Consider the following 14,592-nt stretch of genomic DNA (forward strand, 5'->3'; position numbering starts at 1 on the left):
GGGGAAGGGGGTGTTCTGTGGGGCTGGGGAAAGGGGGTGTTCTGTGGGGCTGGGGGAAGGGGGTGTTCTGTGGGGCTGGGGGAAGGGGTGTTCTGTGGGGCTGGGGGAAGGGGGTGTTCTGTGGGGCTGGGGAAAGGGGGTGTTCTGTGGGGCTGGGGGAAGGGGGTGTTCTGTGGGGCTGGGGGAAGGGGGTGTTCTGTGGGGTTGAGGGAAGGGGGGTGTTCTGTGGGGCTGGGGGAAAGGCGTGTTCTGTTCGGCTGGGGGAAGGGGGTGTTCTGTGGGGCTGGGGGAAGGGGGTGTTCTGTGGGGCTGGGGGGAAGTGTGTGGGGAGGGAAAGGGGGTGTTCTGATGAGGTGGAAACTGTATAGATGAAATACATCACTATGTCAACTATATGCAGCAAATAATACACACAAATGCTGTAAGTATGAATACAGAGGAGACGTGCCTGGATGGGACACTGACGAAGGCGCCGACGGGCACGGCGACGCTGGAGACCTCCCCCAGGTGGCAGGCAGGGGTACACAGGTAGGGTCGGCAGGGCTCCCCAGGGCGACACTCACTGTTGACGGTGCAGAGGTGGCGGGCCGGGCAGGGGTCCAGGCGGCAGGGGGAGGTGGGCGCCCTCCAGGGAGGCTCGTTGGGCAGGGGTGAGGGGCTGAGGAAGGCGGCGAGGGAGACGCAGGGCGCCCCTGGCAGAGGGCTGAGGGCGTCGCACACCGCCCCTGCTGTCATCTCCCCCTCCCCCACCACTGGCTCGCGCACACACCTGTTAAGCATACATTTGTGCTGTAGTCACTTGTGCTGGCGACAATTACAATGGAATGGTGAAAGTAGATCAGGGCAGATACGGGTGGTCACGGACAAGGCCACACGTGTACAGATCAGGGCAGACACGTGTGGTCACGGACAAGGCCACACGTGTACAGATCAGGGCAGACACGGGTGGTCACGGACAAGGCCACACGTGTACAGATCAGGGCAGACACGGGTGGTCACGGACAAGGCCACACGTGTACAGATCAGGGCAGACACGGGTGGTCACGGACAAGGCCACACGTGTGCAGATCAGAGCAGACACGGGTGGTCACGGACAAGGCCACACGTGTATAGATCAAAGCAGACACGGGTGGTCACGGACAAGGCCACACGTGTACAGATGAGGGCAGACACGGGTGGTCACGGACAAGGCCACACGTGTACAGATCAGAGCAGACACGGGTGGTCACGGACAAGGCCACACGTGTATAGATCAAAGCAGACACGGGTGGTCACGGACAAGGCCACACGTGTACAGATCAGGGCAGACACGGGTGGTCACGGACAAGGCCACACGTGTACAGATCAGGGCAGACACGGGTGGTCACGGACAAGGCCACACGTGTACAGATCAGAGCAGACACGGGTGGTCACGGACAAGGCCACACGTGTACAGATCAGGGCAGACACGGGTGGTCACGGACAAGACAGCACATGCACAAACATTCCTCAGAATGAGCCACAACGATATTAGAATAATCTGCTAAATATCTGAGTTGTAATCAAATGTACTGAGCTAGATAGTGAAGTGGTGGAGGCAGACTCTATACAGAGCTCTGGAACCTGTTGGACCAACGTCGAGAGGCAGGGGCAAAGACCTGAAACTCAATCAATCCCTCACTAGCATAACTAGGCTACTACACCTTGTGTTGGAAATTTCCAACACTAATAAACCACTATTGTATTATAATAAATTATTATTATCATTATATACTAACTACAGTAGTTACTAATTTCACTAACGGTAGTGTCAACATAAATTAACCATTGCATCTGCGTATTAATGCTAGAATTCTCATGAAATCGAGTAGCACCATTGCATCAGATAATGTCCAGTTAGACACATTTATTACCAATGGGTTAGAGAATTGAATGTGGTTCTCTAAAATTATCAGTATTCCGTGTAATAATTACTTACAGATAATATGAATCCCGATAATCTAAAACCGAGAGTTATTAACTAAAATTGTTATGTAGTAGCAGTCCTTTCTGTTACGTAAGAATGTCATGGAGAAAATAAAATCTTCTCCATTTCTCGTTAGACGCCATAAAACGAGAATATGATAATATTTAAATCCCTATAATTGCAACCCAGTTCTCATTAACGTATTACATCCATAATTACGAGGAAAAGAATTATTCGTGATTAATAATTTCTGTGGTGAATGCGAGAGACGGGTTGAGGGAGGCGGCGACGCCATTGTGCGAGAGAGGGCATCCCTGGCGTGAAGAGTGGCGAGACATGTGGTAGTGACTGGGGAATTTATTGGCAAGAATTACACTGATACTCGGTCAACAGTTAATAATTACTTATCCACGTGTTCTATAGTGCCCAGCCAGTTAATAACGCGTCAACAATTGAAGCCAAGACCCGTAATTACACGTACACAGCAGTGGACGTCAGGGACTGGCTGACGCGGTTCCGGCAGACCTCAGTATTCAATACGCTCACGATAAGTATATGTTTCTCGTTTGATGCATCATCCTAGATTATATATTTGTGAGTAGTTTGTCGTCATATAGCGAGGATACCCAATATACAACGTTAGTAAAAGTTCGGCAATTTCCTCCGTTTTCATGAATATTGAAAATAAAACGTAGCCTATTCAAATGCTACTTAAATTTTTCTGATTTCAGCGTGTATGCGAGGAGTCATCAAGTTGTTTCTCTTCATTCGTGATATTCACCTCGAGTTCTTTCTTTGTGGAGATCCTGTGAACACGAGGACGAATGACGAAATGATGTTACAGAAATCGTCTTAAAGCTAAGACATTTTTCGTACAAATTTATTTAATATGATTTTTGATTCTTATATAATTCCTGTAGAATCTTTGCATTGAATAGATTGTTACCAGAAATGATGATTGGTAATTAATGTGTTTACTCTGACTGTTGCTCAGTAATTCATGATCTTTAATATTCACAATTTGAGTTCTCATATTTGAATCTATAGTAGTTTAGATATATTATATCATTTACTCAACAATGAACTGGTGGCGAACCACACTGGTTCCTAGATGTATATGAATTTCTAGAAATACCCCCCAATGTAGGTCTCTGAGGCTCTGACTTTAATTAATTAATAATACAGTCCATTCATTATTTCAAGTGATTATCCTTTTAATAATTATCCATAGACACTGGTTCTCTAGTGTTATTCTAATGATCACTTTTATTAGTTTTCCCTCTTTTCTCAAAAGTGGGTGGTCCTTTGATTTATTAAATCAAATAAGTAAATAATTGAATATATGAGTCAAGCCCCAGATATCCCACATCTTGTTGGGCACTACAACATGTTACGTTGGCCCGGCAAGATACATTCCCTCTCCTGCCTATAGTCATACTCTCCCTTATACATAGGCTGATTCTAGAAGCCTCATAGTTATATTTTGTTATGTTTAAGGAGCAGAATGACCCTAGGATTTTATGTAATGTTGGTTACAAGATGGGTGGAGACCGGTTAGGAATGCAGCCTGGGAGAGGCAAGATGGCTGACACATCCAGGCTCAGGAGGGAGCGAATCCCGCCGAAACCAGACCGGCAGCGAGGACACTAGGTCTCCACGAATGTTGAAATTGTGACTGGCTGGTCAACGGAGGCGAAGCCAATGAGAACATGCCATCGCCTGACGTAACGTCACCGACGTGTTGTGGGTGCGGGAGTCAAAGAAGCATCACTTCTCTCCAGGTGTTCATCAGAACGGACGCACCATTTGTCACTCCAGCAAGACGCGGCCAACTCAGTGACCCAAGAGCCACTTCTGGGGTTGGAGAGACCTGAGGCAAACGGAGGTTGTCCTGGTCAACTGTTGGCTGGTTGTGAGGGGAACCTGGAAGAGTGTAACCTCATGGAACTACTATCCGGGGAAAGTGCCAAGCCATTACGACTTCACAGCACTGGGAACGGGGCAGGATAAAGGATTTGGGATGGGACGTGGAGGAAAGAATGGTGCCCAACCACTTGGACGGTCGGGGATTGAACTCCAACCTGCATGAAGCGAGACCGTCACGAGACCGTCCAGCCCAAGTGGCTGGGTGCAGCCTCAAGGAACTGTCCTTGTAACGTGGGAGCCGTCAGTAGACCAGTAAGCCAGTACATGGGAGCAAAGAGTGTGTGGGGCCCTCTGTCGGCTCTACCACTGTGATGCAACAAGGATGATTGGAGATGATCAACCAAGATCAAGAGGATGCTCTAGTGACCCTTCTGCCAACCACAACAGCCGAGACAAGAGTGACGAGTATACAGTCCATCAAAGGTAGACCAATACCTCTCTATACCCGTTGTACTAGACTATTCAGTGACTGCGAGTAGCCGCGTCCAGCAGCCAAGTTGACCAGACCATCAACCAGGAGGCCTGGTCAGGGACCGGGCCGTGGGGACCTGGAACCCCAGAAGTATTGCAAGGTGTTACTCTTGTGATTACGGAGTTTACTTTATTGATTATTCGTGAGAGTCAGGATACATATATATATATACTCAGGTATACTCAAGTGTGCTCATTTTGGTGTACATTTGATTTGATCCAGAAGGCCAAGGCTGCCAGTTATTAATACAGAGAGTATCTTAACTTTAAGTTGACTAAGTGTTTATTTGTATTAAATTTTACTCATTAGTATCCAATGCTGTGGTTCAGTTTACCGTCAGTGTATTAAATGTGAACCCATTACATATGATGCTAGAAGACATTATTAACTTGCAGCAGAGAGGAATTTGGGAAGTGTTGCCTTTATTGTTTTGAATTTCGAAGTGTTGCCATAACGAAACTGTCACCAGAATTTTGTTTGCCACAAGCAGATTTAAATATTGTTAGTAAACGTATGTTCTTTTTATTATTGTGTTGGGTATTAGGTCCCCATCTTTACTTTGTAAACTATTTACCTGGGCTTATAACTGAGTAGGAGTACCACCATCTAAGCTTGAGCTGGGACTTAGTACCATTACATTGTAGAAGTTTACCTTGCAGCGGTAGAATAAGCTGGCTTGGTTGGCGACCTTTGAGAGTTATTTTGTGAGCTCTAAGCCGAGGGTACTGAGCCCTATGCATTGGCGGTCGTGAAGAGACTGCGGCTCGGAGGACCATTGGTCTGATCCCACTCCTCACGGAGTACATGACCGGGGTGTGTGCGTAATCTCCCTGCTTCACGTGTGACTGGGATACTTCTCGGTGCTAGTGGCGATGAAGGAGGAGAGACCATCGTACCACGAACACAAACTATTTCACAAACACCAGAAATGTATCCCACATCACGCTCCCTAATCCACAGACCACTACATCTTCTACAACCAAACCAAATTAAAAACCTTCACAGTCTACAACACAACGCATCACAACCTTCTTATGCTCTTGCATAATGGCTATCCTGTGTGAGTCTAAACTCTAAAGCACAAGTTCACATTACTTACTAAATGAACCATTGGTGATGTGTGGATGCTCAGTGAAGTAGCAATACATATAATGAGTAGCAATATTAGTAGCAGAAGTAGTAACAGTTGTAGTAGTTGAAATAATAATACCCATGATAAATAACAGCACTATCAGATGTTGTGTCAACAACAGAGGCTCAGGTAAAGGCAACAAAAACAACAGAGGGTGTGCTCACTGCTCCAGTCGACACTGAGGATGACAGTAATGGAAGGAAGCTATAACATAGGAGATGATACCTTTCCTGTGTCAACACCAAGTACTGACCTCGAGAGGAGTCTAACGCAGTCGTTCCAGCAGATGGTGTTGGTGAGCGAGGTGGGATGACACGGCCGCAGGTGTAGTGAGCAGGCCACGGCTCTCCACAACTCTCCCTGGCACTCCTTCACACTCTTAAGTGGCACTGAGGCGGCCAGACCAGGCAGGCTGAGTGTCAAGCTCTCCTCCCAGAGCTGCAGGTCCTCCTGTGCAGCGGCGTCAGCGCGAGAGTTGCAGGAGCGAAAGAGATGGTTGGGTCGGTGATTGAAGTTGCTGCAGAAAGACAGACCGGAACATCCTTGTTGACACGGGGCGTCTGCCTCTGCCAGGCAGGCAAAGAGGGTGGACTCCTGAGGGCGAGTGAGGCAGGAGGTGTGGAGGGCGTCCCATGCCCTACCCCACTCCTTGGAGAAGGCACGCACACACAGCCCTTGGCACTCCGCGGACACTGCTCTCTTGCAGCAGCCGAGTTTCGCTGCATCCAGTCCAAGCCGACCCAGCTTGGACACCTGAAACAGTAAATTGATACCCTTTGAACCCTATGTTAATGATACCAATAAAAAATGTGGTTCAAGAGTACATGTGTGCCCCAGGTGTGGAGACACATGTGCAGGTGACCTACCTGTCTGACCTCCGGGACAGCTGCATCACTCTGACGAAACAGACACTTCCACACCCCATTCTGTCAAAACAAGATACAAGGGCTCACATCACTATCAAAATTCAATGTAAAAATTCAATAATAAACTAAACCTCCAAAATATTTAGATTCTCTTTCTGTTGCAAAATGTTAATTGGATTCGCACAATAAAAAAACAGAAAATATAAGACACAACAAGATAATTAAGAGGAAACAAAGGTGAGAAAAGGAATGAAGTATTAATTCATCTTGGAATGTTGGTAAATTAGCCACCAATCGGCAGGTAGTTGATATATAGTTATTTGAGAAATAGACCATTAAATGATAACGATCATAAACCACTAGGACGGAAGTGACCCCATAACCACTTAGAAGGATTCCTCTTCGATTTCAAATATATATAACAACCCGTGCAACAACAGTATACAGTCAAATTGTCTAAATACAATATTGAGGCTCTGATACATTAGAAATTAAGTATAGCAACACAAGATGTTGTCTTGAGGAATGGTTTGCATCGTTCTGAGATGACCTGAAGATTGTTGTCCAGACTCCGTGCTGGTGGGCAGGATGGCCGCTGTAAGCCAACTTTGTGCTTAGACAAGACTAAATTTGAAGCATTTGGTAGAATTCTGCAGTGATGTGTTAACTTCCACGGTCAACTATCCAGCGAGCCCACTAAACATGCGCATGAACACACGCTCGCAAGCACACACGCACACACGCTCGCACACACACACGCACAGACACACACACACAGAGTCAGGGAAGGAAAAAGACTTGGGGGTTGATATCACGCCAGACCTGTCTCCTGCAGCACATATCAAGCGGATAACATCAGCGGCATATGCCAGGCTGGCCAACATACGAACGGCATTCAGAAACTTGTGTAAAGAATCATTCAGAACTTTGTATACCACATATGTCAGGCCAATCCTGGAGTATGCAGCCCCAGCATGGAGTCCATATCTAGTCAAGGATAAGACTAAACTGGAAAAGGTTCAAAGGTTTGCCACCAGACTAGTACCCGAGCTGAGAGGTATGAGCTACGAGGAGAGACTACGGGAATTAAACCTCACTTCGCTGGAAGACAGAAGAGTTAGGGGGAACATGATCACCACATTCAAGATTCTGAAGGGAGTTGATAGGGTAGATAAAGACAGTCTATTTAACACAAGGGGAACACGCACAAGGGGACACAGGTAGAAACTGAGTACCCAAATGAGCCACAGAGATATTAGAAAAAACTTTTTTAGTGTCAGAGTGGTTGACAAATGGAATGCATTAGGGGGTGATGTGGTGGAGGCTGACTCCATACACAGTTTCAAGTGTAGATATGATAGAGCCCAATAGGCTCAGGAATCTGTACACCTGTTGATTGACAGTTGAGAGGCGGGACCAAAGAGCCAGAGCTCAACCCCCGCAAACACAACTAGGTGAGTACAAGCACAGACACACACACAGTAGGGAGGGCACAGAGAGGGAAGACACGTATGCCTGCGCTCCTCAAAAAAGTATTCATAACTCAGGACATCTGAGTGATATGGAGAAAAATCATTGCATAGTGATATTATGAAGTTTAACACACCAGTTATGAAAAAGCAATGTCAGTGACTGTGACTGTGCGAATTAGTCAATAAACTAGGGGTACGACATCAGTGCCACCACAGACACCATTGCTGCCACGGTTGCAAATTCATGCTCAGTGTGAACATAACTAGCTATGATAGTGATAGTGAAGAGTAAAGCAAGCTGTCATAACATGTAACACTAGGGCTAGACCAGTGCTAAGGGGGAAGAAGAAACTGCATATCTGATGAGATATAGTGGAAGGTGGGAGTGAGCAGGCACCTGGCAGTGGTGTGAGCATCAACAAGGCCTACAGTGACGACAACATTGCGGAACACTTCAGAAATCACCTAGTTGTGCACTGGGGGTTGATGTGCACGGTAAGAGCCTCTCGAGTCAATGATACGGTGTACAGTGTTCTTTTAATATAATAATTAGTCTTGGATGTAAGCTAAAAAAACGAAAACTAGTCTTGAGACAATATATGGCTCATCTGGGTACTAGTTTTCACACCTATATGTGATTAGCGGCCCCCCCCCCGGGCTAAAACCTCTCACCTAATACCATCCCAACTATAAACTCATCCATAACCACACCAAACCCTTCCCCAGCACTCTCCAACATTGACCCCCCTCCTCCTCCCCCCTCCTGCTTGCCCTCATACTCTCATTTCCCTCTCCCTCTCCATCTCTTTCCCTCACTCTCTCTCTCCTTCACTCATCTCTCTCTCTCCAGCTCTTCTCTACCTCTGACCCTTCCCTCTCCTATGCTATCTCCCTTCACCCCTCCATACACCAACCACCATTACACTATTTCTAGATAAAACAGTCACGAAAAGGAATGGTGGCTTCCACACTGCAGTCTACACAAAGGAAACAAACATAGGAATATGCCTTAATGCCAATATTGACTGCCCAGACAGATACAAGAGGAGTGTTGTCAACGCTTACGTCGACCGGGCTCTCACTCACAGCTCTGGTTGGAAGCAGGTCGACGAAGAACTCTGTAGGGTAAGGCAGGTCCTAGTCAACAATGGCTTCTCTAACGGTTATGTTGAAGACGTCATAAAAAGAAAGGTGAAACGCCATGCAACCTCTGAAGAGTCAACTAACACAACACTTGTACCCCCTATTGGACTGTTTTACAGGAATTTATTTTTGACGGCTCATAAAACGGAGGAAAGTGTCCTGAAAGATATTATTATTAGGAACGTTATCCCCACAGACAAAAATCAGAAGATACAATTGACAATTTACTACAAAAACAAAGAAACGACCAACCTACTCATAATACTCTCCAGACACCAAACAGAATGTCTTGAAAGAAACCAATGTCGTCTATGCCTTCATGTGACCACTTGACGACTGTCAGCCCCAAAGATCTCAGTATGTAGGCAAGACAACAACGTCTCTTTCCAGGCGATTAACAATGCACAAACAACAGGGCTCCATCAAGGAAAATATAATCTCTTCTCACAACCAGACCATCACCAGAGAAATCTTAACAAGCAACACAGAAATCATCGATAGAGACAGCAATAGCAGGAGATTCAACATCAGCGAGGCCCTACACATCAAAAAGTCAACACCAGCAATCAACAGTCAATTAACACAACTATATTCTACCCACTTCAAGACCCCGAAAAAATATAGAAGCAGCAAGAGCAATATAGAAGCAGCAAATATGCAATATACCCATTGATTCATGTTCTGTCTTTTGTCATGGGTTCGAGTCACTTCTGGGGTGTGAGTTTTCAGTTACATGTATGCCTGGGGACCATTCAGGCTTGTTCGCATTTGTGTTCCTCACGTGTGCCCCAAAGAATGAGGTGATTTGATAAAATACTATGCCCAAGATTACCATCAGAATGCCGGCGGGCTGATGGGCAAATAGCCTCGGCTACCATCGTCTTTTGTCCGGTTGTGATGGTCGAGTGGATTAGGTGCCCTGTACACCAGTTGCAAAATGCTCCTAGCAGTATGGGTTCGAGTTTGTTTCAAAAATAACTCCTGGAATCATTCCATGGTTTAGATATGTTGATGATATTTTGTGTATATGGCCTACAGATGTAAACACAGACGAATTTGTAGCCAAACTTAATGACCAAGTCACCTCTATAAAATTTACTATGGAGACTGAAATTGAGAAATGTTTGCCATTCCTAGATGTACTTGTTCATAGGGAAGATTCTTCACTAAAGTTTAGTGTCTACAGAAAACCTACGAATAATTTATCTTATGTTCACTATTTTTCAGGACATAGATTCAATGTGAAAAAGTCAATTTTTTCTTCAATGTATATAAGAGCTCTTCGAGTTGTGAGTCCAGAATTCTTAGACGAAAAGTTTAAGAATATTGATTCTATTGGTCTCAAGCTTTGTTATCCACTGAGTTTTCTGGAAGTTTGCCGTAGCAAAGCACGTCGTACATATTATAATAATATATGCAGTGAAAGAGCTCGCCCAAAGAATGTGTTATGTTTACCATATTTCTCTGGGTTTGAGAATATTGTCAAGGCCTTGAAACTTTTTAATATACATGTGTTGTTTAGTTACGAAAACACTGTTGGTAAGCTATTAGTTAGGAACAGCCCTCGTAGTGATAATTGTGTCATTTATAAAGTACCTTGTAAAGAATGTAATAAGTTCTATGTTGGGCAAACATCTAAAGATTTGAAATGTAGAATTTCGCAACATAAATACTCAGTAAGACATGGCCAATTGTCTAATGCTTTGTTTGTTCATCTGTCAGAAGATGATCACCAAATTGATTGGGAGATGGCGTCTTCAATACCGAATTGTAAAAGCACCTATAACAGAAACATAATTGAATCTGCTTTGATACAGATCACAAAAGAAAGTAATTTGAACATTAGCAGTGGTTTATATAACTTAGATCCATTTTTAATAGATCAATTAAAGGGCGATTTAAGTAGGATCATTGGAACACATTTGTCTCACTAATTCATTGTAAATATTTACTATCCTATGCTATGATTACCCATGTGTGGGCCTGTGTGTGGTTATGAATGGGAGCTGCATCGGATGGGCCAATAGGCCCTCTGCAGTTTTTGTGCGGCTCATATTTGTGTCCACTTATTGTACCTCACTTCACTCCACCTTTCTCTCCTGCCTATTTATGCCCAGCACTCGACCTATAAAACCACTCCTTCTGAAGATGTATTAATATACGAAAGTACTTAAGGAAATTCCTGTTTCAATTTTCCTCCGTGGTCTGACACTGTCATATATATATATATATATATATATATATATATATATATATATATATATATATATATATATATATATATGTGTGTGTGTATATCACGAAAATAAACACGTGATTAAGAATGTGACAATGTCAGACCACGGAGGAAAAATGAAACAGGAAATTTCCTTAAGTACTTTCGTATATTAAATACATCTTCAGAAGGACCTTCTGAAGATGTATTTAATATACGAAAGTACTTAAGGAAATTTCCTGTTTCATTTTTCCTCCGTGGTCTGACATTGTCATATATATATATATATATATATATATATATATATATATATATATATATATATATATATATATATATATATATAGTTATATATATAGTTATATATATATAGTTATATATATATAGTTATATATATATAGTTATATATATATAGTTATATATATATATATATATATATATATATATATATATATATATATATATATATATATATAACTAAATCTACTGCTATGACAAGCTTGATCCATTAAAGTAAAAGGTTAAGTTGGGTAATGGTGTACAGGACCGAGGTCTGGGACTCTGGTTCACCACATGGCCGTCACAGTGAAGTGTCTTGTCAAGCTCAGCCTTCTCCGCTGCTTATTTAAAGAAGAATTACGAGCGCATTTAACTGGCAAAGTCTACAAGCCTCACAGTCGTTTTCCCGGCGGCTGTTGTGACTGTAAACGACACGTTCGAGAGGAATGGCCATGCAGTGGTGGGAGTCACGCAACACAGCTCCTGTGAGCTTGGCGCCGGGAGTTGGACGACACACAGGCGCTGTGAGCTTGGCGCCGGGAGTCGGGCAACACACAGGCGCTGTGAGCTTGGCGCCGGGAGTCGGGCAACACACAGGCGCTGTGAGCTTGGCGCCGGGAGTCGGGCAACACACAGGCGCTGTGAGCTTGGCGCCGGGAGTCGGGCAACACACAGGCGCTGTGAGCTTGGCGCCGGGAGTCGGGCAACACACAGGCGCTGTGAGCTTGGCGCCGGGAGTCGGGCAACACACAGGCGCTGTGAGCTTGGCGCCGGGAGTCGGGCAACACACAGGCGCTGTGAGCTTGGCGCCGGGAGTCGGGCAACACACAGGCGCTGTGAGCGTGGTGGCGCCGAGCTGTTTGTTTACCTGGACCTTACCTGGAACTGGCGCCACCTCTATCCCCGACGAGGCTGTGGCCGCCGCCACGAACTGAGGCAGACAGCTGGCGACTGTACGCCAGCAGGTCGTGTTCCCAGAACAAACATTCTGAAGGAACTTGTCAAGGGCTCACATTTGCTCACGCCAACATTATCTTCCCTGACACAAGAGTTGTTAAGACATTACTGTGATACACAAAGACTGTTAGCAAGCGTTGAGTTGGGATGTGTTTATCACTCGCGGAGCTTCCAACCCTCCTCCTCGCCCTCTCCCGTCTCTCTATTACTAGTTTTCTCGTCTCTTCCTTCTTTATCTATGTTCCTGGACTATGTTAAGTGTCTCGCTCTATCCTCCTCTTAACACTATTCATGAAACACTTGAATTAAGCTCGAGCTGAGGAGTCTGAGTGACTCGAACCCTCGCTGTAAGTGCGACCCGCTGAACAAAGAGGCTGTCAGACAGTAAAAGTAAATGAAATTTTATACATGTTGTTCCGATATCTTGATGCATTCATTACCTGATAGCGACTCATGCATTCATTACGTGATAGCGACTCATGCATTCATTACCTGATAGCTACTCATGCATTCATTACCTGATAGCGACTCACTTTCCTCAGAGCCGTAAGTAGACGGAAAGTTTGGGTGTTGGGAGGAACACAGAGACACACTTTACTCCAAGAAACAGCTGCTCTTGTGTTTAATTAGTTGGTCATGTTGGCAAGTTTGGTCTCGCTCTCCGCAACACACCACATGATGACACTCCCACCATCCTCACTCTTGCACCTGTTATCTTGTACTGAACTATATCACAAAGATATGGTGATGACGGTGGTGATGGTGGTGATGGTGATGACGGCGGTGATGGTGATGACGGCGGTGATGGTGATGACGTTGGTGATGGTGATGACGGTGGTGATGGTAATGGTGATGACGGCGGTGATGGTGATGACGTTGGTGATGGTGATGACGGCGGTGATGGTGATGACGTTGGTGATGGTGATGACGGCGGTGATGGTGATGACGTTGGTGATGGTGATGACGGCGGTGATGGTGATGACGGTGGTGATGGTGATGACGTTGGTGATGGTGATGACGGCGGTGATGGTGATGACGGTGGTGATGGTGATGACGGTGGTGATGGTGATGACGGTGGTGATGGTGATGACGGTGGTGATGGTAATGGTGATGACGGCGATGGTGATGACGGCGGTGATGGTGATGGTGATGACGGCGGTGATGGTGATGACGGCGGTGATGGTGATGACGTTGGTGATGGTGATGACGGTGGTGATGGTGATGACGGCGGTGATGGTGATGACGGCGGTGATGGTGATGACGGCGGTGATGGTGATGACGGTGGTGATGGTGATGACGGCGATGGTGATGACGGCGGTGATGGTGATGGTGATGACGGCGGTGATGGTGATGACGGCGGTGATGGTGATGACGTTGGTGATGGTGATGACGGTGGTGATGGTGATGACAGCGGTGATGGTGATGACGGCGGTGATGGTGATGACGGCGGTGATGGTGATGACGGTGGTGATGGTGATGACGGCGATGGTGATGACGGCGGTGATGGTGATGGTGATGACGGCGGTGATGGTGATGGTGATGACGGCGGTGATGGTGATGACGGCAGTGATGGTGATGACGTTGGTGATGGTGATGACGGTGGTGATGGTGATGACGGCGGTGATGGTGATGACGGCGGTGATGGTGATGACGGCGGTGATGGTGATAAGGGTGATGGCGGCGCCCCCCAACTCACCGTCAGGTCAACAGTGCCACAGGCGTCCTCCAGCTGGTCGAGGATGTCCTGTTGAGGAGCCTGGGAGGTGAGCACGGCCCGACACGCCGCCCGACACGACCACGACACCGAGGCCGCGCAGCAGTGCAGGTCTGCTGGAGACGTCCACCAGGTGTTAGTCAGGTGTGTGGCGCCTCCCTGGTGTTTGTCAGGTGTGTGGCGCCTCTCTGTTGACAGTCAGGTGTGTGGCGCCTCTCTGTTGACAGTCAGGTGTGTGGTGCCTCTCTGATGAGTCAGGTGTGTGGTGCCTCTCTGTTGACAGTCAGGTGTGTGGTGCCTCTCTGATGAGTCAGGTGTGTGGTGCCTCTCTGTTGACAGTCAGGTGTGTGGTGCCTCTCTGATGAGTCAAGTGTGTGGCACCTCTCTGGTGTTAGTCAGGTGTGTGGCACCTCTCTGTTGACAGTCAGGTGTTCAGTCATGCCTGTCGTGACAGTCAGGTGTTCAGTCATG

At 46.2% G+C, this 14,592-nt stretch overlaps 1 protein-coding gene across 1 annotated transcript in view; it reads right to left on the reverse strand.

Moving 5' to 3' along the window:
* Reck (Reversion-inducing-cysteine-rich protein with kazal motifs) overlaps positions 1-14,592 on the reverse strand; it is a 200,409-nt gene that overhangs the window by 54,781 nt on the left and 131,036 nt on the right. The window contains exons 7-10 of the mRNA XM_069300855.1: positions 14,104-14,237; positions 6,342-6,401; positions 5,729-6,228; positions 449-769 (exon numbers count right to left, since the gene is read on the reverse strand). Of these exons, the coding sequence (XP_069156956.1) occupies positions 449-769; positions 5,729-6,228; positions 6,342-6,401; positions 14,104-14,237 (1,015 nt within the window). The remainder of the gene's footprint in view (positions 1-448; positions 770-5,728; positions 6,229-6,341; positions 6,402-14,103; positions 14,238-14,592) is intronic.

The sequence above is a fragment of the Procambarus clarkii genome, chromosome 44 (genome assembly GCF_040958095.1).
Source record: "Procambarus clarkii isolate CNS0578487 chromosome 44, FALCON_Pclarkii_2.0, whole genome shotgun sequence".
Taxonomy (NCBI): Eukaryota; Metazoa; Arthropoda; class Malacostraca; order Decapoda; family Cambaridae; genus Procambarus; species Procambarus clarkii.